This window comes from Penicillium oxalicum, chromosome III, assembly GCF_001723175.1.
Source record: "Penicillium oxalicum strain HP7-1 chromosome III, whole genome shotgun sequence".
Taxonomy (NCBI): Eukaryota; Fungi; Ascomycota; class Eurotiomycetes; order Eurotiales; family Aspergillaceae; genus Penicillium; species Penicillium oxalicum.
The window spans coordinates 1,569,808-1,591,285 of record NC_064652.1 but is presented as its reverse complement, the minus strand read 5'-3'; the positions used below and the strand labels follow the sequence as shown (position 1 = coordinate 1,591,285).

The 21,478-nt window shown below is 51.8% G+C and overlaps 4 protein-coding genes across 4 annotated transcripts; 3 read left to right on the top strand and 1 right to left on the bottom strand.

The window, feature by feature from the left end:
- Positions 1-3,998: 3,998 nt before the first annotated feature.
- Positions 3,999-5,817, top strand: POX_c04023 (uncharacterized protein; the record flags this gene model as incomplete). The annotated part of the gene is made up of 6 exons (XM_050112908.1): positions 3,999-4,305; positions 4,589-4,688; positions 4,799-4,865; positions 5,009-5,286; positions 5,372-5,549; positions 5,665-5,817. 6 exons carry the CDS (start codon positions 3,999-4,001, stop codon positions 5,815-5,817), a joined length of 1,083 nt encoding a protein of 360 aa, XP_049970464.1.
- A 1,657-nt stretch (positions 5,818-7,474) lies between these two features.
- POX_c04022 (DNA-directed RNA polymerase II subunit RPB1) lies at positions 7,475-12,971 on the bottom strand (the record flags this gene model as incomplete). The annotated part of the gene is made up of 5 exons (XM_050112907.1): positions 7,475-7,493; positions 7,553-12,381; positions 12,446-12,516; positions 12,600-12,756; positions 12,843-12,971. The coding sequence occupies 5 exons, from the start codon at positions 12,969-12,971 to the stop codon at positions 7,475-7,477; spliced, it is 5,205 nt and encodes a 1,734-aa protein (XP_049970463.1).
- Positions 12,972-13,802: 831 nt separating this feature from the next.
- Positions 13,803-15,475, top strand: POX_c04021 (Set1 complex component swd1; the record flags this gene model as incomplete). The annotated part of the gene is made up of 5 exons (XM_050112906.1): positions 13,803-13,872; positions 13,927-13,988; positions 14,050-14,138; positions 14,201-14,341; positions 14,410-15,475. 5 exons carry the CDS (start codon positions 13,803-13,805, stop codon positions 15,473-15,475), a joined length of 1,428 nt encoding a protein of 475 aa, XP_049970462.1.
- Positions 15,476-16,155: 680 nt separating this feature from the next.
- Positions 16,156-19,967, top strand: POX_c04020 (uncharacterized protein; the record flags this gene model as incomplete). Its single annotated transcript, XM_050112905.1, has 6 exons — positions 16,156-16,192; positions 16,258-16,392; positions 16,476-18,401; positions 18,484-18,881; positions 19,087-19,812; positions 19,875-19,967. The coding sequence occupies 6 exons, from the start codon at positions 16,156-16,158 to the stop codon at positions 19,965-19,967; spliced, it is 3,315 nt and encodes a 1,104-aa protein (XP_049970461.1).
- Positions 19,968-21,478: the final 1,511 nt, after the last annotated feature.

The following is a 21,478-nucleotide window of genomic DNA, read 5'->3' as shown; positions in this document are numbered from 1 at the left end:
GGTGAGAGGAGCACAAGACTTGACACAAATAGACACAAATCACAACTGACACATGAAAGAATCGCCAGTGTAGAAGTGCATAGTCGAGCAAGAGAACTCCAGGGGGGGAAACACAATGCGCGGGGGAGGGGAAAGGTGTGGTGAAGAGAGGGCCAGGTCGAAAAAAGTCAGAGGAAAGGTGACGGCTGACGCCAACGCCTCGATGGCTGATCTGATCGGGTATGAAGTGCCTCTCCGTCGGGACCGACGACGGACGAGAGTCAGTCCAGAGTGGATCCCGGGTGGGAACCGTCGAAAATGAAGATGCAGAAATTAAAGAGAAAAAAAAAGGCGAGATCACGAGTGATCAAATTTGGACTACTTTGAAGGACAAATCCTGTAGTATGACTGGACCACGCATAAATCACATGGAGGTGCAGTACTCCTGCCGTGATGAACATCAACCATACCTCTTCCCAAACGATTTCATTCATCTCTCCATACTACGGAACGCGCGAGGGCGCGAAATGATACACCGCTCGCAATGGGTGCCGGAGGTCCAAGTACCGCCGACAACAGTGGAGCCGGGAGAGCACCAGCAAGTCCAAAAAAGTTCAGCATACACAACGGATTCCCGTACCATACGGTACATGCCCCAGTTCTCTATTATACCATACCCGTACGCGCTGGACTCACCTGATGACTCGACTCGTGAGATGTTCCATGTCAGACTCCTCGCTCTGTCACAGTTTCGACACACCTCGACCAGATCTCTCTTCGCACAAAGAAAAACAAACAACAAAGCACGAGGGATCTCGAGTATCCTAGCCAGCCATACGACTGCATGGGGCTCCCGAGGATAGTATTTTTGACTTCCCCAAAAAACCCCTAGTGCACATACACCGGTATCCCAGCATCTCTACCACGCTGATACTTGAGCGAAGTGAAGACGACTCTCGCACTCATGCGGCAGCTCGAGTCTGTTGACCCTCAATGCCACCCACGTGCGACGAATCTAAGCGGGAGGGCGCCTACTTGAAGCAGAACGACACAGTCCGTACTTGAGAGTCGGCCAACGAGAACACATTGCTCTCCACCTCTCAAGGACGAGCCCTCTGCCACTGAATGAACTATGGAAGATAAGCGAAACATTTATCTCTTGACCGTATCAATTATGGATGATCAACGGCGTCGGTCACGGCCAATTCCTGGCCTTTGTTGAGCAAGAGATTCTCTGAGATTGCCTGCTCGGGACTCGGGAGTGGGATCGACCTTGGCTCCACTTACGCCCGCGCGGGATGCGGTCCGTCTGGGCCTTGCGTTCCTTCTCAAGCTGTAGCTCGAGAATCGAGAGTCGAGACTCTGGATCTTCTCGTTTCAACTAACCGAGCGCCGCTCAGAAACAGAGCGCGGCTCGATGCCAACACGAGTCGATCATGGTAGACCCTCGACTGATCTACAGTTTTGTACCCAGACGTGGTGAAAGGCCGAACGGCCTTGCATCGTGCCACAGATGATGGCCCTCCTAGGCGATTTGGGGATCATGCAGAACTAGCGGCAGCAGCAACACCGACTGTCTACCCGAGGCAGTGGGTATGCCGGCAAGCTTCCTAGGCGTGGCACCCAGTCAGCTCACATCGCGTCACGCTTCTCATTCCCACCCTCCTGCTGCCCTTCCGAGCCGTGGGTCATTGGATCCTGGTGGCCTCCCTGGGCGCTGGAGATGGCTGAAAAGGGTTCTGATTCCTTCGTGCCACGGATCGCTGGTGTTGACCTGAGCCAGCCCCATCGAATGTGTCGGGGAGACCGAAAGCCAGCGTGCCCTCTTCATCGGTGGATCGGGTGCCATCAGCTGGGGTGGTGATCTTCGCTCAAAGCCTCGCTTCTATTTTTTTTAATGCCTCTTCATTTCTTTTTTTTTTCTGGCGCATCTGGGCTGATCGGCGAGAAGCAAGCTCCGGAGCCGGAGGGGAGCTTTGAAGCGCCCGTCAGGGAGTTCCTCAGCCGACCCATGCAAATCCTCTCTGCAGCCTAGTCTACCTTCTGCAAGTCTGCACTCTGCACTGACCCTTTTTTTTTCGTGCTCCCACAGCCCTGGGATCAGTCGATGCGACGCTGCACGAAACTAGTCGGGGAGCGTCCGGGGTCTGATCTCGGCCGTGCATCCTGGTTTGTCCGTACCGCGCTTTGGGCGACCCTTCTTTTCGTTGAAGTTTCTCGTTTGGGCGGATGCTGAAATGGCTCATGACTCGCCGTGGGGTCCCCTACTTGGCCCTTCTACCGGCTCACCGGTACACGCTACGCGGTGACTGACGCACGGTCCATCCGGATGTCGCAACCCTGACTCAGGCATTTTCTCAAACTGTGGGTCCCATCCCATTGCAATTTGCACTTGACGAGCGGTCGATCAAATGGAAAGTGAATGAAAATCCTTGGCACCCCCTAAGCTGCGGCGATGTTGCCCATTTCAAACGAGGCTCACAAGGGCTGTTAGGCTCTGATGATCCATGCCTCAAGAAATTGTCATGAGAACTTCCTCACTCTCCCAACTTATCAGTCTTCCTCTTTTTTTTGTCTCCTGATTGGATCTGTTTGCCAGCGTGGTCAAGCTTCTGATTGCGGTGGTATACGTTGCATACAATTCCATGAGGGAGACGAAGGATCTTCGCAGCGGACATTGATTACCAAACTGGATAAGCCACGGGGGATCAGGATCTTCGCGGCTTTGGGCTGCCCCCTACAGTCAATCGGATTTTATCCATCATCCGGTTCTGGCCTCCTGGAAAACTGGACTCCCATATCTATCAGACTACGCTCTGCATGATATTGGTGTCAATCTGGTGAAGAATAAATGAGTTCCCCCATCAACATCCCATTGGCCGGCTTGCTGGCCCAGGCAAAGTACGCATGAATTTCCAGGCATGCGAGGCCTTGCATTCCCAGGGTACCCTAACCCGGCTCTTATTCCTCGTCCCCTGCTGTGGCACGAAATTAACGTTCGCGTTGCAGCCTTGTGGGTTGGAGCTCCCACCAAGATCAGTTAGTGCCACCAACCCATGGCTCCTTGGCGACAGTACCTATGAGAGACAGTTATGGTCGTACTGTAGTCTTGACAGAATTTGAGTATCGCCATCAGATATACATCGCGGCAAATTGGCAAGTACAGTATCCTGCTTGTAAACCAGAATCGGGTAGCCAATATGGCATTGCGCATAGGACGTCGGTCGATCTCGGTCCAGTAAGCTCGGAGCTCTGACTCCTTGAACACAGTCGAGCAAGCATGCAGGGGAAAAATCAAATCAAATAAAGAGCCCACTTTTGAAGTGTGGTCTCGCAGGTGTCAAGGTCCCGCATTGTCGTCTCGAACAATTCAAATGTGTGGCCATGCGCAGCTGGATCATGATTCACGCGCTCAATTGGGAAAAGGAAACGCCCGGGAAGCCCCACTCTATCCCAAGAAGAAGAAAAAAAAAAAAAAAAAGGGAAACTCAACTCTTGGCTTCAAATTCCTCCGCGACATCCGACGAGAGGGAATACCGCACGCCAACTACGCACAATAATCCCACGACAATCGCTGCGGGAAGCAAGGGTACTCTTCTCGGCCAAGGTCTCGATCCACCAGTAACAGTCGGTTCTACCTGAGATCGAAATTCTCAACCCATTTCTGGCATCTGCTGCAGGTTCCCGTTTCGGAGGTTAAACCTGGAGACCACCAAACAGGAAAGGAAGGGGGGAAAAACGAGGAATCACAAGTAACAGATAATTCGTTACCCCCCATTGCTCAAAGCTCCAGCCACAGGTCACCTGTGAACGATTTGAGTTCTGCTCGGCGTGAAGGTTCGGAAGGATACGCGCGTAGCTCGGCCCGTACTCCACGAGCCACCTTACCTGCAAGGGGGGAGATTGTCGAATCGTAGTCGGTCACTCTCTACTGAGCCCCGCGTTCGGATTCTCTCCGCACAGAGACTGCGTTAAGGCAGCAAGGAGGATTCAGTTCACGACGACCAGGATCCTACGCGATGTATACGTTACAGGCAACTGCCGCGTCGTCGCTGTCGCTCCCACCAGAGAGCTACATCTACTCGATTGCCAGGTCCGTGCCCGGCAGCTTCGCGGCAATCAGCTCAGATGATTCTCTGAGAGTGTTTGATGCTGCCCACCTGGATCATGTTACCGTGGTGGCTGCGAAGACCCATGATGCGGGCGTCACCTCGCTTCGGAGCTACGCAGCAGGCGAGTCGCAGCTCTTGGCTACTGGTGGTCGGGAGGGAAAGGTGAAGCTGTGGGATGTCCGGGCGAAGCAAGCAGTTGTGGAAATGGAAACAGGTTAGTTTGACCAATAAGCCACATCTGTCGGTTCTCAGGATTCGGGTCATGCAGGCGCCGTCGCTCGCTGGAGTATCAAATCCGATGTTCTGCCGATCCCGGTTAGGGATAGATGGCTTGGCTGTGCAGTTTTGGGCGAATGGGTCTGATGCTGGAGAGAAGAAGACATTCCGGATCCGACGGATGATGATTGGCTTATTTGATTTTTTTTTAATCTTTCGTGACTTGACCTCGCGCTCTCCTTCTGTGTGTAAGCTTGCTGACAGTGCTTATCTACTACCAGCGAGACATGCGCCAGTCCTCTCTGTAGCCTGCAATGCCGAAAACAACACGATTGTATCAGGAACCGAGCTGCTCTCGTCACAAGCGGTCGTCGCATTCTGGTGAGTTCAGCGCTACGCCTGACTCGAGGTTCCTTGCAGACGGTCTCCCACACTCTACGGAGAGGAACCTCTTCGCGTGCCTCGTCCATTGAATTAACAGCATTGCCCAGGGATATCAGATCGCCGCAAGCGCCGCGGCTTCAATACGTGGAGAGCCACAATGATGATATCACAGAGGTGAGAACATCCTGTCCTCTCGGTCAAAACCCAAGATCAGACAGAGAGCTGCCCATATGGCCGGGCCACGATTTTTGATTCATTCCATTGATGGAAGGGAACCTCGCGACGTGAGAGCTTACTCATCTGTGATCGTTTTTTAGCTTCAATATCACCCAACGCGCAGTAATATCTTGCTTTCCGGTAGCACGGACGGACTGGTCAATATCTATGACACCACCGTCACGGACGAAGACGAAGCTCTCGTGCAGGTGATCAACCACGGCTCTGTCCACCATGCAGGGTTCATCTCCGAGCGCACCATCTACGCTCTCAGCCACGACGAGCAATTCTCGATACACCCCGCCACCGACCCCGACGACTCGGCTCAGGAACCCGACCCTGTTCACTTTGACGATGTCCGCGAGCCTCTGGGGTGTGAGTATGTGGTGCAGCTTTGTGTTGGTGCACAGGGGCCCTACATCGCCGCGGGAAATAAAATGTGCGTATACTGCTGACCGGTTCAGATTTCTCACCGTTCGTATGCTAACACTTCCCCTCCGGTTGGGACCCTCCAGGAACAAACAATTGGATCTTATCCCCGTTGTGCCCACTCCAAACTGGCGCTTCGATATGGACAACCTGTGGCGTCTTCCCGGTGCCCACGGGGAGGAAGTTGTCCGATCAGTCTTCCTGGATGAGCAGGTATGTCTCCTTTTTGATTTTGATTTTTTTTTTTTTTTTGGAAAAAAAAGGGTTATCCTCGCTGCAAGACTGTGAGAAGAATTACAGCGATCTGACGTGTTACAATTTCCAACAGAGCCAAGCAGTCTTTACCGGTGGCGAGGATGGCTTCGTGCGGGCATGGAGACCCGTTGAAGAAGGTAACCAGAGTGCTCAGAATCCAGCTGCACCGGCAAAAGTGCCGCGGCCCAAGGAAAAGAAGCAAAAGGATCGGTTCAAGCCTTATTAGACAAAAGATCGTCCATTCGTTTTATCCAATAGATCTGTCCCGACCAACCCATTGCGCCAAGAGACTTGTAGTGAAAATGACGTCTGGTGATATTCCCGTTGCTTTGCCCATCGACACATGGGGATACCTCTTATCTCACGACCCCTAATGGAATATCCAGTCAATGAACAACATTTCCATTCCTTCCTTGAGGCTGTCGACATGGAACCTTACAGCCCCATCACCCCAGCCCGGCAAGCGTGGAGCCGAGTACGAGCGTCAATGCCCGGAAGAGTACTTATGTACTTTCACTGCGCTGGTTAGGCAGCTCTACAGCTTCAATCTACCTAAAGGCTTCTTAGGGTGGGTATGTATTTTCATTCCCCAGCGGATAATTGGTTAGTACATATTTTTTCTTTTTCGACTCGAGCCTTAAAGTGGACCACGGACGTAAGAATTCACAACCCGTTGTCTATCCCTTCGCACTGCGAGTCGACAACTTAATAATTGATCCCGGGTCCATAGAGATTCAGTGCACATCGTGGCCCGGTTATCAGATCCCCTATGCTGAGTAGGATTGTGTGTAAGGTCCATACCTACATCAAGATGTTCTGTCTGATTGCGCCTGGTTCAGATCAGAATCCGGAATACGGTCACTTCAAGGCAGTGGAGGTCCATACCCGGGAAGGTATTCAATGGATGGTCATTGAGATTGTCACGTCACATTCATCAGGCAGGTGGATACCTATACATCTGGTGGCTACATCAATTTCAGCAAGGCCATAGGCTTACCCTATGGGCCCTAGGTGGTCGGTTTAAGTCCACGTACCCATGGAACCTTGTTCACATCATCGGCTTTATAAAAAAGATTGTAAGATTCTTCCCTTCCATGGGTGATCTATCCTCTAGCTGGCAGGGTACAGAGACAGACCCAGACTGACCTACCATATCAGCCCAGTCGCAACTGCACGGGTGGAAGCTGAGAATAGTAAGCCTCCGGCCGGACTCTGGGTCCAAGAGATTTAAGGTGCTCCTCGGTTAGCGTGAGCCCGATAAGACAGGGTCAGAGAACGTCTACAAGATTGGCTTACGAAGTGAAATGTCAATAATCATTAGAATTTCTTTTATTCAACCCCGAGGTGTCTGTGTACAGCAGGGGAGAATCAAAACAAGTACAGAACCCCTGATGCGCTCTTCATGCAAGGAAAAGAAAGGGGGAGAAACAAGGCGAGGCGTGTCAAGACAGTAAGAAAGACTGGATTAGGGCTCATGAAGGCTTCCCTCAAGGCATTACTGCGACGAGAACAGCTCAGGTCGCGGCTGCAACAGGGAAACACGACTCATGACCCAACCGTCAACCAAGACTGCCAGCAAAAAAAAAGTGAGGGTAACAGGAGTCTTTTGCAATTTTGATAACGGCATCGGAAACTCAAAGAACACCTCGTGGAAAAGACTGTGCGGAACGATGGAACTCAAGGAGGCCATAGGACCTCGGCGGATTTGCTGAAAAAACAAGATAGGATACGCTCGGCAGAGCGATGGATATTTCCTCAGAATACAAGTGTCAAAACCTCCTTCGTCACTTGGGAGAGGAACCTTTTTTAATACTTTGTGAAATCGTTTCTTGATAATACAATGGCATGGCACAACTCTGAGACTAGACAAGCCGATACTTCCATTATTTCTGGCGGGGAGACCTAGAGGGGACAGGTCAACATTTTGTAGTGAAAGAAATGACGGACCATGAATCACTTACGTTGGACTGTGGAACTCCGGCGAACTGGGGCTGTATGCAGCCGCGGGCGACGTAGGAGAACCAGAAAACTTGGGAGAGGTGGGCGAGTATGCCTCAGGTTGCGCTGATGACCACGATGGAGATGTTGGGCTCCATTTGGGTGATGTTGGCGAGGCAGGCGAAGTGGGTGAGAAGTGCCGACCACCACCAAGAGCAGGGCTGGTCGGACTGTACTCAGGAGAAGTCAGACTAAAGGCCGGTGAGGCCGGACTGAAGTTTGGAGATGATGGACTGTAGGTTGGAGAAGTAGGAGAGTATGAAGGCGACGCTCCTGCAGGTGAAGATGGTGAATACGCCGGGGAGGTGATCACGAATTGAGGGCTCGATGGCGACGTGGGCGACATTCGAGGAGATGTAAAGCCTGGACTGCTGATGCCAGGAGATGTAGGAGAGTAAGCAGTGGAGCTTGGTGACCACATCGGGGAGGCGGCGCTGGTGTTGAAGGGACTGGTAGGAGAATATGCCTGCCCAGGGCTGCGTCCGAGGGGGCTTAAACCTCCAAATCCATCGGCGGGCTGGTATTTGGGGAAGCCTCTGGGAGACTCCGCACCCCCTTGTGCAATGGGCGAGAACCTCGACTCAGGATCGGAATCGTCCAAGTATGGAGAACTGGGCATTGGCGATCCGCTGTCATATTGGGTCGCTGCACCGTCAGAGATGATGGCATCCTTTGCTCCGACACCGCCCATGAGGGCGAAGCGCGCATTGTTCGAAACAACCGTGTTGAGCAAGTTCTGGTCCAGATACACGTCAAACTCTCCCGTGCCAGCAGGTGCCATCTGGCCGAGAATCAGATTCTCGGAGACGCCGCGGCAATCGTCAAGCTCACCGAAGGCAGCAGCCTCCAAAAGAATTTCGACAGTCTCTTCGAAGGAGCAGCGCATCAGAGCACCATTGTCGGCACGGTTGATACCATGACGAGTGACAGGGGTCAAGTAACCACGCTGGGTCATCACATCGACTAGGAGAGCCAAGTGGCGGTGATTGACGTATGATCCGTCAAAGGCCAAGACTTGGGTCAATTCGCGCAAAACAGCGGTTCGCGCAGCCTCGATACCAAAGACTTCGAAAATCTCGATAAACTGATTTGAATAAGTTCGGGTAGCGTCAACCCCAGGAATGGCGAGGACCGGTGCAAGAGAAGAGCCACTGGTCTCGAGAACCCAATCCTTGCAGAGAGGATCCGTCTTGCTCATGAGTAGAGCACCATCCTCAGTGACACGGACCTTGCCCCTCTCGTTGATGAAAGCACGTTCAACACCAGGAACACCACGAAGAGTGAGCGTATCGAGAAGGTGCTGTTCAAGCTTCTTCAAAGTCACGTCATATTCAACATCATCATCGTCCTCTTCTTCTTTGTGATGTTGAACTTGCCGGATACGAATGACCTGCTCGTCAGCGTTGTTATCGCTGAAAATCACAGCGATGTCATCCTTGTACGCCTTCTTGATCCTGTTAGCAACATCTTGAACAGTGAGACCCTTGTCAAGCAACTTGGGTCTACTGAGGATGATGCGGAGCAGCCATTTCGATTGATTCGCAAGGTCACCTTCAACCTCCTCGGGAATGATGAAGTAGGACTCGACCATATCGCGATCGTTCTCAATGACTGTTGACTGAATGTCCGGATCGTAGTAAATTTCAGTTGCTTCGGTAACGGATCGCAAGCTTGTATGCTCGACAAGACTTCGTAGCTGCTTGGCACCCTCCTTGCGATAAGTGTTGTCCCCCTCTTGGTAGACAGTCATCGAAGGCGTCTTGATATTGGTAGCCACGTTCAGAATTTCCTTCAAACGAGGCACACCCAAAGTGACGTTCTTAGACGAGACACCAGCGAAATGGAAAGTGTTGAGAGTCATCTGGGTGGCAGGCTCTCCGATACTTTGAGCCGCGAGCACACCCACCATTTCACCAGGGTTTGCTGCCGCACGGGCGAAGCGATTTTCAATGGCACCAAGAACGTGCTGGAATGCAAGCTTGTTCAACGAATACTCCGTCACCAGTCGCTTGAAAGCAAGGCGGGACCGGAGCTGAGCCTTGAACAGCAAGGTTGAATTGTAGTCGGCTTCTTGGGAAATTGGGTCGTCGCCACGCACGACCACAAGGCGATCAAGCAGGGCCTGCACCTGTGGAATCACCTCCGCAGGGTGGAGGTCACTGATAGTGCCCTCGCGGATGCGGAAGGTTGATCGAGCCATCTCCAGGATTCTGCGGACGTTGATCGGCAGTTGCATCATCTCTTCGTCCTCCTTGGCCACAGTACGGAGGAACGCACGGGACTCCAACAAGGCCTCCCATTCCTCATCGAAGTAGCGCTGAACTTCAATATCACCAGCAATTTCATTGGCCTGTTCCAAGACTTCAGGGCCCAGTGACATCTCAGGATCCATGACATCCACACGGAAGCGTTGACGCATCTTTTCATCGGAGCAGCGAATAATATCCACTGGTTGGTTCTCAATGTGGACTCCATCAAGACCATCTTCTCCATAAATGAATTGAATGATGTCGCCCAGAGAGTTACGAACGGTGCCATCGTACTTGACCATAACTTCTTCCAAAGCCTTGACAAGCTTTCGCTGAATGTAACCAGTTTCAGCAGTCTTGACTGCGGTATCAATGAGACCTTCACGACCGGCCATGGCGTGGAAGAAGAACTCGGTCGCAGTAAGACCACGGAGATAGGAGTTTTCAACGAAACCTCGAGACTCGGGCGAGTAGTCGTCTTTGGTGAAGTGAGGCAAGGTACGGTACGCAAATCCAAATGGAATACGCTTGCCCTCAACCGATTGCTGACCAACGACCGCAGTCATTTGGGAGATGTTAATAGTCGAGCCCTTGGAGCCTGAGCGAGCCATTTGGATAGCGTTGTTCAGGTCCTTCAGTCCCCGCTCCGTGGCAGAACCAGCCTCGTCACGAGCGTTGTTCAGAGCACGCGAAACCTTACTCTCGAAGGTCTCACGGACGTTCATACCAGGGAGGGCTTCCAGAGTGTTGTCAGTAGCACTAGCAGTGATTTCCTGAACCTCTTGCTTCCGTTCCCTGACAGCTTCCTCAATTTTCTCAATTGTCTTGCGATCCGGAATCGTGTCACCAATACCAATACTGAAACCGTGGTGCAGAAGCCAATAATTGACGATGGTTTGAGCTCCGTTGAAGAAACCAACACAAGTGTCCGCGCCGTACTCATTGAAGATGGTGTGAATGACACCACCTCCGCTGGCACCGACTGTCTTCTTTGAGAGCATTCCATACATCAACTGACCGCCCTGGATCAGCAGACCACCGTCATTAAGGGGACTGAACTTCTCAGACGCTGGCGCGCTGTCCTTGTCAACGCGGACAAGATTCAGACCGGTAGGGAAAGCCATGCTAATGATCTGTTTGCCAGTCCAGCGAGGTCGGGGCTTCATAATAGCAGGTGGAGGAATCACGCCGTCCCAGTTTGGAACCCACAGCATGATGTTCATAACATGCTCTTTGGCGAGGAAGATATCACGACGACAAATCTTGTAAATACCGCACAGGGTGTCCTGCACGATTCCCATAAGAGGCCCGTTACGCTGAGGCGAGACAATGTTTTTAGGAACAAGAGCGAGCTCAGCCAGCTCAGCGCGCGATTCTTCGCTTTGTGGCACGTGCAAATTCATCTCATCACCATCGAAATCAGCGTTGTACGGCGTCGTAACCGACAAATTCAGCCGGAAAGTTGAGAAAGGCATGACGCGTACGCGGTGACCCATCATACTTTCCTTGTGTAGAGATGGTTGTCGGTTGAACAGAATGACATCCCCGTTATCGAGATGACGCTCGACTTTCCAGCCATAAAGAAGTTGTTGAGTACCAGCACGCTTAGCATGACGCAGATCGATACGCTCGCCGGTGTCACGGACAATGTACCGAGCACCTGGGTGGATCAAAGGTCCGTTGGATACCAGCTTCTGAAGCTTCTCGATGTTGTAGGGAGTGACGACCTCGGGATAGGTCAAGATTTTTGCCGTCGAATACGGCACACCAACTTCATCCAAGGACAGGTTGGGATCACCGGTAATGACAGTACGGGCTGAAAAGTCGACACGCTTGCCCATCAAGTTTTGACGCAGACGACCCTCCTTACCCTTCAAACGACTGCGGAGAGCCTTGACTGGGCGGTTTCCTTTCTGCATTGCTTTGGGCTGTCCTGCAATATCATTGTCCATGTATGTGGCAATGTGATACTGCAGTAGTGACTCAAATTCGCGTGTGACGTGCTCGGGAGCGCCCTCTTGCTCGCATCGCTGGACGCTTTGGTTGGCTCGGACAATTTCTGCCAATTTGTACGTCAAATCATCCTCACCGCGGGAGCCGCTGCTTGACCCCATCACGACGCTTGGGCGAACAGTCGGGGGCGGAACGGGAAGCACGGTCAGAATCATCCACTCAGGCCGAGCATAATCATTACTCAAGCCCATGATCCGGACATCCTCATGTGAGATGTTGCGGAAGATGTTCAGTGCCATGGCAGGAGTGATGACCTTCTTTTCGGGTTGTGCGGTGGCATCGTCCTCCATCATGCTCTTGCTTGGCTTCCAAGTGCCCACAAGACTAATACCCTCCTTGCGCACAGTAGGCTGAGCGTTACCACAGCCACCGTGGAAATAACGCTTCTTCCCATCTTTCAAAGCTTCCTCTTCCTCATCCGGGGAAGGGTCAGTCTCGCAAATGTTGATATCTTTCGAGGCTCTCCAGATTGCGTCAAATCGCCGTTTCGGGTCTCGTATACGGATAGCTTCCAAAAACTTGGCGTTATCCTGAATGGGAGAAAGTCAGCATACAAGGGTCAGAAGATTTGCCATCCCATGAGGGATGACTAACCGCTCCAACTTTAATCTTTCCACAGTTGTGGCAAACAGTCTCCAGAAGCTTCTTGATTTTGGTCACGAAACCTGCAGAGATTGAACATGTCAGTCGACTTTTCAAATGCTCAGGGTTCATTGGCTGGGGCCCCTGTCAATCGTAGATCACTTACCTATGTGGAAGACCGGAGATGCCAATTCGATGTGACCAAAGTGTCCAGGACATTCCTTGGGACCTTCCTCGCAAGTCTCACAGTTGTACTGGCGATCGATTGTTCCCAGACGGGAGTCGTTGACACCCTTAGTCCTCGGTCGCATCCGTGTCTCGTCCTGTTCACGAGGATATTAAGTTAGACGTTGTGGTTCCTCCAGGCAGCCAAAGCATCGTATCGAGTTGAAATATGCACGAAACATACCAGGGTCTCCGGGTATTCGATATGAACCACACTCATCCGCTTGACCTCCTCGGGAGAAAAAAGGCCGAACTGGATCTCCTTGATCGTGCGCAGAGGCGCCTTGGAGTAAGGGAAGTGAACGTTCGACATGTTTGCGGTAGACTCGGCGCGTGAAAATGTTATCAAATCAGGGTATTTGAGACGGGATCGGGGAACGGAAAGAGCTCAAGCGCGTATCGTGCAAATGAAAGATATGGATGTCGTTGGGGCGTATAAGTTGAAGAGACAGGCAAGTCGGTCACTTGAAATCGAAATTACACAACGCGAGGATGAAACGAAGGTGATGTGGAAGCAGCTGGGCCGGCTGAGGCCTTTGGCTGCCCTTGCCACGAGGGCGCCGGCGACCTAGAGTCCCCGAACGTCGCGAAGCCCTTAAAAGGTAAGGGAAAAAGTGCAAATCGCTATGGATCGCGTGCGTGCAGGACCAGCAAGAGATATCACGATGGGTAACGCGATATTCTTGGATGTGAGGGCGATGAGTGTAGCGTGCCGGGTAGGTGAAAGGGTGATGATAAAGGTTGCCTCACCCGCCGATGGGGCATGAGTTTTCCCTGTGTTCCCCTAGCGCGTGGAGGGTGTCTCGGTGCACCAAAACGCCGGGCGGTGAGTCCAAGCAGAACCTCCGCTGTCTGTAGAGGCCGCGGCGTCCCGTTTAGGTGGAGCAACTAACCGCCGTCTTCACCGCCTCACATATAATTCTCGAATGAGAATCTACATTGGCGGCAGAAATGATATTATCCTTGTCGCGCGATAGACAGCTCGTTCGATGATGATAATCTTGGTCGCACAAGAGATTACATCGTCCTGATCTTGCAAAAGGGCTCTTGATGTTGGGCTTACCGAGCTTTCGGCCTCTACCCTAGGCCCAAGTGAGCACAGCGACGTCGGCATTTGATACTTTTGACACGATAGCCGGCAGCCATGAATCTGTCGCTGGTTGACCCTTTCATCCTCGCGCAGGATTATCCTGACACTTTGACTGAGAAATTGCGTATGTGCCATTCTCGTCTTGTTTGAGTATGGCTTGCTAATCATAGGACATCAGGAAGTGGCCATGCGACATGTTTACGTTTCAATCACACTGGAGACTACTTAGCATCGGGCCGAGTCAGTGTCTCTTGACCCTGAACGACCAAGATGATCATGATGACTGACAACCCTATTCAAGGTTGATGGAACTGTCGTGATTTTTGATATTGAGACAAATGGAGTTGCTCGCAAGCTCCAGGGCCACACCCGGCAAATCCAATCGCTAAGGCAAGATTGGCTCAGCATTCGTGGGGTTCAAAGGATTTTACTGACTATGTTCCCCTGAACAGCTGGTCCCGAGACGGTCGATATCTTCTCACCTCATCACAAGATTGGAAATGTATACTTTGGGATTTGAAAGATGGCTCGCGCGTGCGCACTGTACGATTCGAAGCGCCGGTCTACATCGCAGAGCTTCATCCCTTCAACCAGTATGAGCTCAGTCCTTTCTCTGCTGCCCGACGTTTCGTTGTACTGATGATGGCTTGGAATCGCGCAGCCTTTTGTTTGTGGCATCGTTATTTGAAGATCAGCCTGTCCTTGTTGACATCTCCTCATCCAAGACCATGAAGCGAATAATTCCATCTGCGCCCATTCGAGCCCAACCAACAGGTGGCAGTGACATGGACCCAGCTGCTGCGGCCAAACAAGCAGCCCAAGACGCGAAACACTCGACTTGCGTAACGATCTTCACGGCATTTGGAAATCACATCATTGCAGGTACCTCCAAGGGCTGGATCAACATAATCGAGACGGAGACTTGCAAGACGATCCACTCCACGCGCCTTTGCAACGGGGTTGTCATTCTCGCCCGTCTCGCTAATAACGGACGGGATTTACTGATAAATAGCTCCGATCGCGTAATCCGCACGGTGCTCATGCCTGATTTGTCTCAACTGGGGGTCGGCTTTGAACCCTCTGCAATCAAATTGCAAGTGGAACATAAATTCCAAGATGTTGTCAATCGGCTCAGCTGGAATCACGTCACATTCTCTTCCACCGGCGAGTTTGTCACTGCAACCACGTTTATGAATCCCGATATCTATGTTTGGGAGCGCAGCCACGGCTCTCTAGTCAAGATTCTCGAGGGCCCACGAGAGGAACTGGGTGTTGTGGAATGGCATCCTTCCCGCCCCATGGTGGTTGCTTGTGGCCTCGAGTCTGGCTGCATATACATATGGTCAATCATTAGCCCGCAGAAATGGTCAGCATTGGCCCCAGATTTCGGTGAAGTGGAAGAGAATGTGGAGTATGTGGAGCGAGAAGATGAGTTTGACGTGCATCCCGCCGACCAGGTCCACCAGCGTCGACTGGATCTAGAAGATGAAGAGCCCGATGTTGTCACTTTAGATCGCGCTGAGAATATGATCGATTCTCATCAATCTGGTGCCTTCAGTGTACCAGTACTCCTCGATGTGTCTGATAGTGAGAGCGAGGAGGAAATTATCGCCGTGGGTCCAGGAACAATGCGCCGACGTGGATCTGGCGACGGAGATACCGACAAGGATTCCAAATCTGGAGTGAATGGCGTGACCCGTGGGGCGGGCCGGAACCGTCGACGGTGAGCTCTTTTTCGAGCCCTTCCATGCTACCGTAGGGAGCTATGGTACTCGGACTGGATTTCTGCAGAGCCGGCAGATGAGCCATGCGCTAGAGGCGTTCGGGACTGGACGGAAGGTGGTAGCTTGTACGGACTTCCAATGCGTGATGTTGAACAGTGTTCTAGTCGCAGCAATATTCTCAAAATCAAACCGGCGCCTTGAATCGATACCTCACATAATCCAACTCGGGTAGTAGACGTGATTCAACTTCGTGATTCAAGACCTACATGTCTGTTCCGAGGTAGATTGTACTGTAAGTTGGTAGCTAATCATGAAACAAGTATTTAGTACTTTACTACAGTTGAGATAGCAGACCATGGGTGCTAGTAGGTAATTAATAGTAGATACCTCGTAGTCTGTAATACGAATGTAGTAGTATGGACTTAATATGGACTCGTTATGGATTGCACTGGAGCTACTCATGGCACTGCAAGTAGGGTGTCCACGACTCCAAGAGTTCATACTCCACAGAAAGAAAGACAAGGCGGTGATTGGCTGTTGGCAGAATGGAGCTCCACGGATTAGCCAAGTGGCCCGTTGGAACTACATCATGCGTGCGGATGCCTACAGCCCTCTCCCGGTAATCAACCCTACGACTCAGTCGCGATGCGATTCTTGCATTTGCAACAATTATCTGAGGTATCATGAAAGTGCCTTGGACTTCAATTTGCCCGGCCCTGCGTGAGTTATACATTTGTTACCTCTGCTCTACCTTTCCTTCGAATGCTTCTGACACCACATCACAGTGCTCGTGCAGACATGTGCAGCTGGGCCTTCCCAAGCTCCTTTGGCGGATAACGGGTCGCCAGGAGCCTTGAGAAAGTTCGAAGGAAAAGTATACCCAGCGGATGGCTCGGAACCAGACTCAAAACCGGTCAGTGGTAAGTGCATCGTGACAAAGCCACCGCGCGTGAGACTTCAATTCGGGACAGTCAAGCTGACATATCGTGTATCACGGGAACAGTGCGAGTCCAGAACGCCTGGAATAGACTCCGAGAAGCAAAACCTGTGATTCTCGATGTTGAGAAACCCACCGGCATCATCGGTTATACAATACATTACGGTCGCGAGGCTTTCCGATTGTTATTCCTGAACGGACCTGCTTCGGCGAATGATGGGAAGAAGCTCAGCCGCTCTGTCGCGCTGGCCGTTGACGAGCTGGAAAAGGCAGTTGAAGAAGACCTCGACTCAGACGCGATGTACCTGCTCGCGGAGATGAACTTCCATGGCAACTTCACCCATCCACGAAACTTCAGCGCTGCATTCCAGTGGTACAGCAAATTAGCCTCATTGACTGGCAATAGCACGGCCCAGTCCATGATTGGGTTCATGTATGCGACAGGGGTTGGTGATGCTGTAGAACGCGACCAGGCAAAGGCCTTGGTGTACCATGAATTCGCTGCCGAGGGAGGCAACACTCGCTCCGAGATGACTTTGGCATACCGTTATCACACCGGAATTGGCACTCCCAAGAATTGCGAAGAGGCAGTCAAGTATTACAAGAGGGTTGCTGACAAGGCTATTCAATACTATCGGTCAGGACCGCCTGGTGGACATGCCATGAGCAGAGAGTCCTATCGGTGGGCTGACGAGGAGGGCGGCGTATATGGCGAAGGTGCGAGTGTTTCTAGCGCCGGCCATAATGCTCGAGATCCAAATCACGCAGCCACCGTTTCGAGTATCGAAGATGTCATCGAGTACCTCGACCTGTTGGCTCGAAAAGGCGACCTCAAGGCCACTTTCACTCTAGGCAAAATGAACTATGAAGGAGCACGCGGGTTACCTAGGAATTACAAGAGGGCCATGAAGTATTTCCGAGCCGTCACAAAGCGGTATTGGAATCCCGACGGTTCTTTTGTCCAGAACCCCTCTTCCGGACTCGACAAGTTGGCTGCCAAGGCGGCAGGACATATTGGTTTGATGTATCTGCGCGGTGAAGGTGTTGAACAGCACATGGGCCACGCTCTGACATGGTTCCGCCGCGGAGTCAAGAATGGAGACGCTCTCTGCCAGTATGAGATGGGATTGATGTACCTCCATGGCTACGGAGTGCCCAAGGACGCCTACAAGGCTGCTTCCTACTTCAAATCCGCTGCCGAGCAAGATATTCCCGCTGCGGAGACTCGACTGGGGGCGCTCTTCCTCGACCAGGGAGACGTCGTTGCTGCGTCTCGCTACTTCGAGCTCGCAGCGCGTTGGGGATGGATGGAGGCGTACTACTATCTTGCTGAGATGGCCAACTTCGGTGTTGGGAGACAAGCTCACTGCGGTGTTGCTGCTGCATATTACAAGATGGTTGCTGAAAAGGCGGAAATTATTCACTCGGCTTTTACTGAGTCAAATGAAGCTTATGAGAATGGTGACAAGGAGCGTGCCCTCATTCCGGCCATGATGGCCGCGGAGCAAGGATATGAACATGCACAGGCGAATGTGGCGTATTTGCTTGATGAACAGCGCTCCCTGCTCTCATTAAGCCGGCTTTGGCCATGGGCCGAAAAGGCTCGCACTAAGCTTCTGAAAAATACCGCCTTGGCCTTAATTTATTGGACACGATCCGCCAAACAGTCCAATATTGACTCCTTGCTGAAGATGGGCGATTACTATCTGCGGGGCACCGGTGCGCTGGCAGATGCGGAGAAGGCCTCAACTTGCTATCACAACGCAGCCGAAGCGCACCATAGCGCCCAGGCATATTGGAACCTCGGATGGATGCATGAAAACGGCGTCGCCGTCGCGCAAGATTTCCACATGGCCAAGCGGTACTACGATCTAGCCCTAGTGACCAATCGTGAGGCGTATCTACCTGTCAAACTCAGTCTCTTGAAGCTTCGAGCACGAGGATTCTGGAACCGTGTCACGAACGGCAATATTAACCCCATTCGTGATGAAGGTAAGTGTGCGCAACCTGCCACCCGACTGCGTCGATCACCCTGAGGTCCTCGATTGTTCCTTGACTAACAGATTCCCGGCAGATTCCCGGCCTAGTCGCACATTGAAAGAATGGATCGCCGCCTTCATCGAGAATGATGTCGCCGACTATTATAATGAACTCTACGAAGGTCGCGAAGATGACGACGACTTTATGGCTTCGGTGCAGTCTGACCAGGGCGACGGATACTATGATGATCTAGACCTTGACATCGACGACAGTCTTCTTGAGGGCCTTCTGATTGTCGGATTGGCTCTGACGCTTCTCTTCCTCGTCTACGTTCGCCAGCAACAACAACGGAACCGCGAGAATGCGAACGCGGCCAACCAGGCAGCCAACGGAAACAACGGCGGCAACGAAATGGGGAATAACAATAACAATGACCGCGGCTTTTTCCCTCAGCCGGGGGACCCTGAATTTGGACAGTGGGTGGCAGGTGGGGTAGGCCATTGAGGAAAGCATTTCTCTCGAATTGTTATGCGGGAGGTTTCTCCAATGTAGATATTACACAAGCTACAAACTTTTGATATCAGCTGCATCAGCCGTGTCTTATCGATAAGCAATACCCAGGTTGGCCTTTGACTCTCCAATCAAGTATTCTTCTTCAAAGTCTCTCCATGTCGCTCTGATTCAATGTAGCAGCCAGGTTGGCTTCACGTTCTTGTTTCCATCGATGGAGAATTCCCACACCCCAAGCAAGCGTCGTCGCTTGAACGCAGCAGCGGCTCTCTCACGGCCTTTCAAGTCTCCACTGCGAAAACCCGACTCCACCGTTGCTACCTGTAGTCCGTCCCTCAAGACCGCCGAAGAAAGCAAGACTTTGAGCGGGACAACAACAACAACCGTGAGGCCTGAGCGTCAGGTATCGGATTCAGAAGACTTGCATTCGCGTGGAAGTCTCCCGAACGAGCCAGCACGGTCCAAAAGCTCTTTGAAACGTTCCATATCTGGTACTCCACTGCAATCACCTCGCGCAGACCCTGACCTCATACGACTGCAGAAAGAGGAACGTGCCTTACAAGCCCGTCTCGCAGTCCTCAGAGACGAGCTCAACATGACCAAAGAGGCAATACGGATTGAGGTATCAAGTAAAGATTCCGAGCTCGAAAATTTAATCATCAAGTGGCGTCATGCCAGTCAGGAGGCCGCTGATGAAGTCTTTGCCGGCGCGCAAGAGCGTGTTGCACGAATGGGCGGTCTCCAGGCTTGGATGCAGCGTTCTAGGCAGGATACGTTCAACTGGGACAATGATGAGAAGCCAACTGGGCCGAGTGGTGATGGCGATGGTGATGGCCAGAGTTGTGACCGGAGCGACGTCTTTGTGGATGAATCGGACTGCCATAAGAACGATCATCCTGACTCGTCTTTGGAGGTGATCAGAACTCCGAAAGCCTGTAATGCCTGAACGAATAGCTCTGACTGTATTTCTTATAGGAGTTCACAATGGGGTTCATGCTCAAGACCATGAATATCGATGAGCGGCTGATTGGCTGGGACTCGGTTACAGAGAAATGGACTCAAGAATGAGTAGGGACAGGTCGCTCCATCTCGGCGATATTGTCTTATCGCGAGCATGACTTTTACTTGTTGCAAGTGGAATCCCCACTAGATGAAGTACTAGGTGATTATCGAATGGATTGGCTGGTCTGAGGTTCGATGAAATAACTAGTCTGATACTAATCCATTGCATACACTAGAAAGGTCCGATGGTTGATCCGTTTCTGAAATGTATTACTTGAGTACAGGTGTGATTTGCTTCTTGGGTACTTTGTCAGATGATCAAGTGGACTTGGGTGGTGAGCAATTCGGAGAGTCTACATGCTCCACAGCCTACATACTATACCTCTGAAGCATATTGAGAGACATTGCCTGGTAGATGCTAAATCGGATGGATCATCTACTCTGTGTCGGAGTGGTAGGTATGGGTAAACGATGGACCATGTCAAAGAGAATATAGGACTAGGTACTCATGCCGCGTCTGCACTGAGCCTCACTGTCAGGCGAATCTCCACTCGAGTGTCTTTTTCAACCACCAACTCCTCTCCACCATGACCTCCGCAGATCATCAGAGACGTGCAGAATACCGGAGTACTTCTGAAACTCTCACCCGAGATGGGGCATGGCTGAGGTCCATTCCCCCGCAGCCATGCAATCTATCTCAAACATGCCAGCACATGGCTTGTGTTGAAGATTCCACTCAGCATTTCCGTCCGTGAGTGGATGTGTCGGTAGTTTCCACCGAATTTTCCCCCTCCCATTTGATCTCAGGGTCCGGCCCCAATGGGCGTGGCGAGTGAAACTATGTCCAACCCGCATGGAGAATTACCAGACTGGAGAAGACATCGCCTGCTTGCAATGGAATTGATGTGGGCCCAGTTGTTGAATCTCCCGCCTTCTCTTTTCTTTTGCCTTTTTCTTTTTTCCACTTTTCTGTTTTGGGTTTTGGAGAGAGAGAGAGCGAACAAAAAAAGAAATGAAAGAAGGAAGAAAGATAGATATGGGGATATGGACTTTCGGCTTTGCCCCGAAGGAGGCCATTGCGGGGAGATACGGCGGTCTTTTCGGGAAAAAATCTTCAACGATCTCGTCAGATGGACGTTCAATCACGAGACGGGGCGTGCTATCTTTGGTAGAGGGGGGGGGGGGGGGGGGGAACAAAAATCTGTATAAAAAAAAGTTCAAAATCTGGCGTCTGCACTGCATCCGATTTCAATCAGGCTGAATGCCAGGTGTCTTCCGTCGAAGAGGAGGTGATCAAACAAGTTGTAGATAGTAGATGACGGTAGATACTACCTTTTCCATCTGGTCTGTCGAGTCCCGAGTGTCAGTCCCGATCCATGAATACAGACCCTCTCCTTTTTTTTCCCTCTGTGTCTCCATGTCTCCATGCAGGATCAACACGATACTCCGCAAAAGAAACCCCGGGTCCAATTAGTGCATCTGGAGCCGATTACGTTTCTGCTCCACATTTACCTCCGAGATCCCGTCCGTTGCGGCGTCCAACGGATTTGCCCTGCGAGCGATCGGTTGCAGTATTA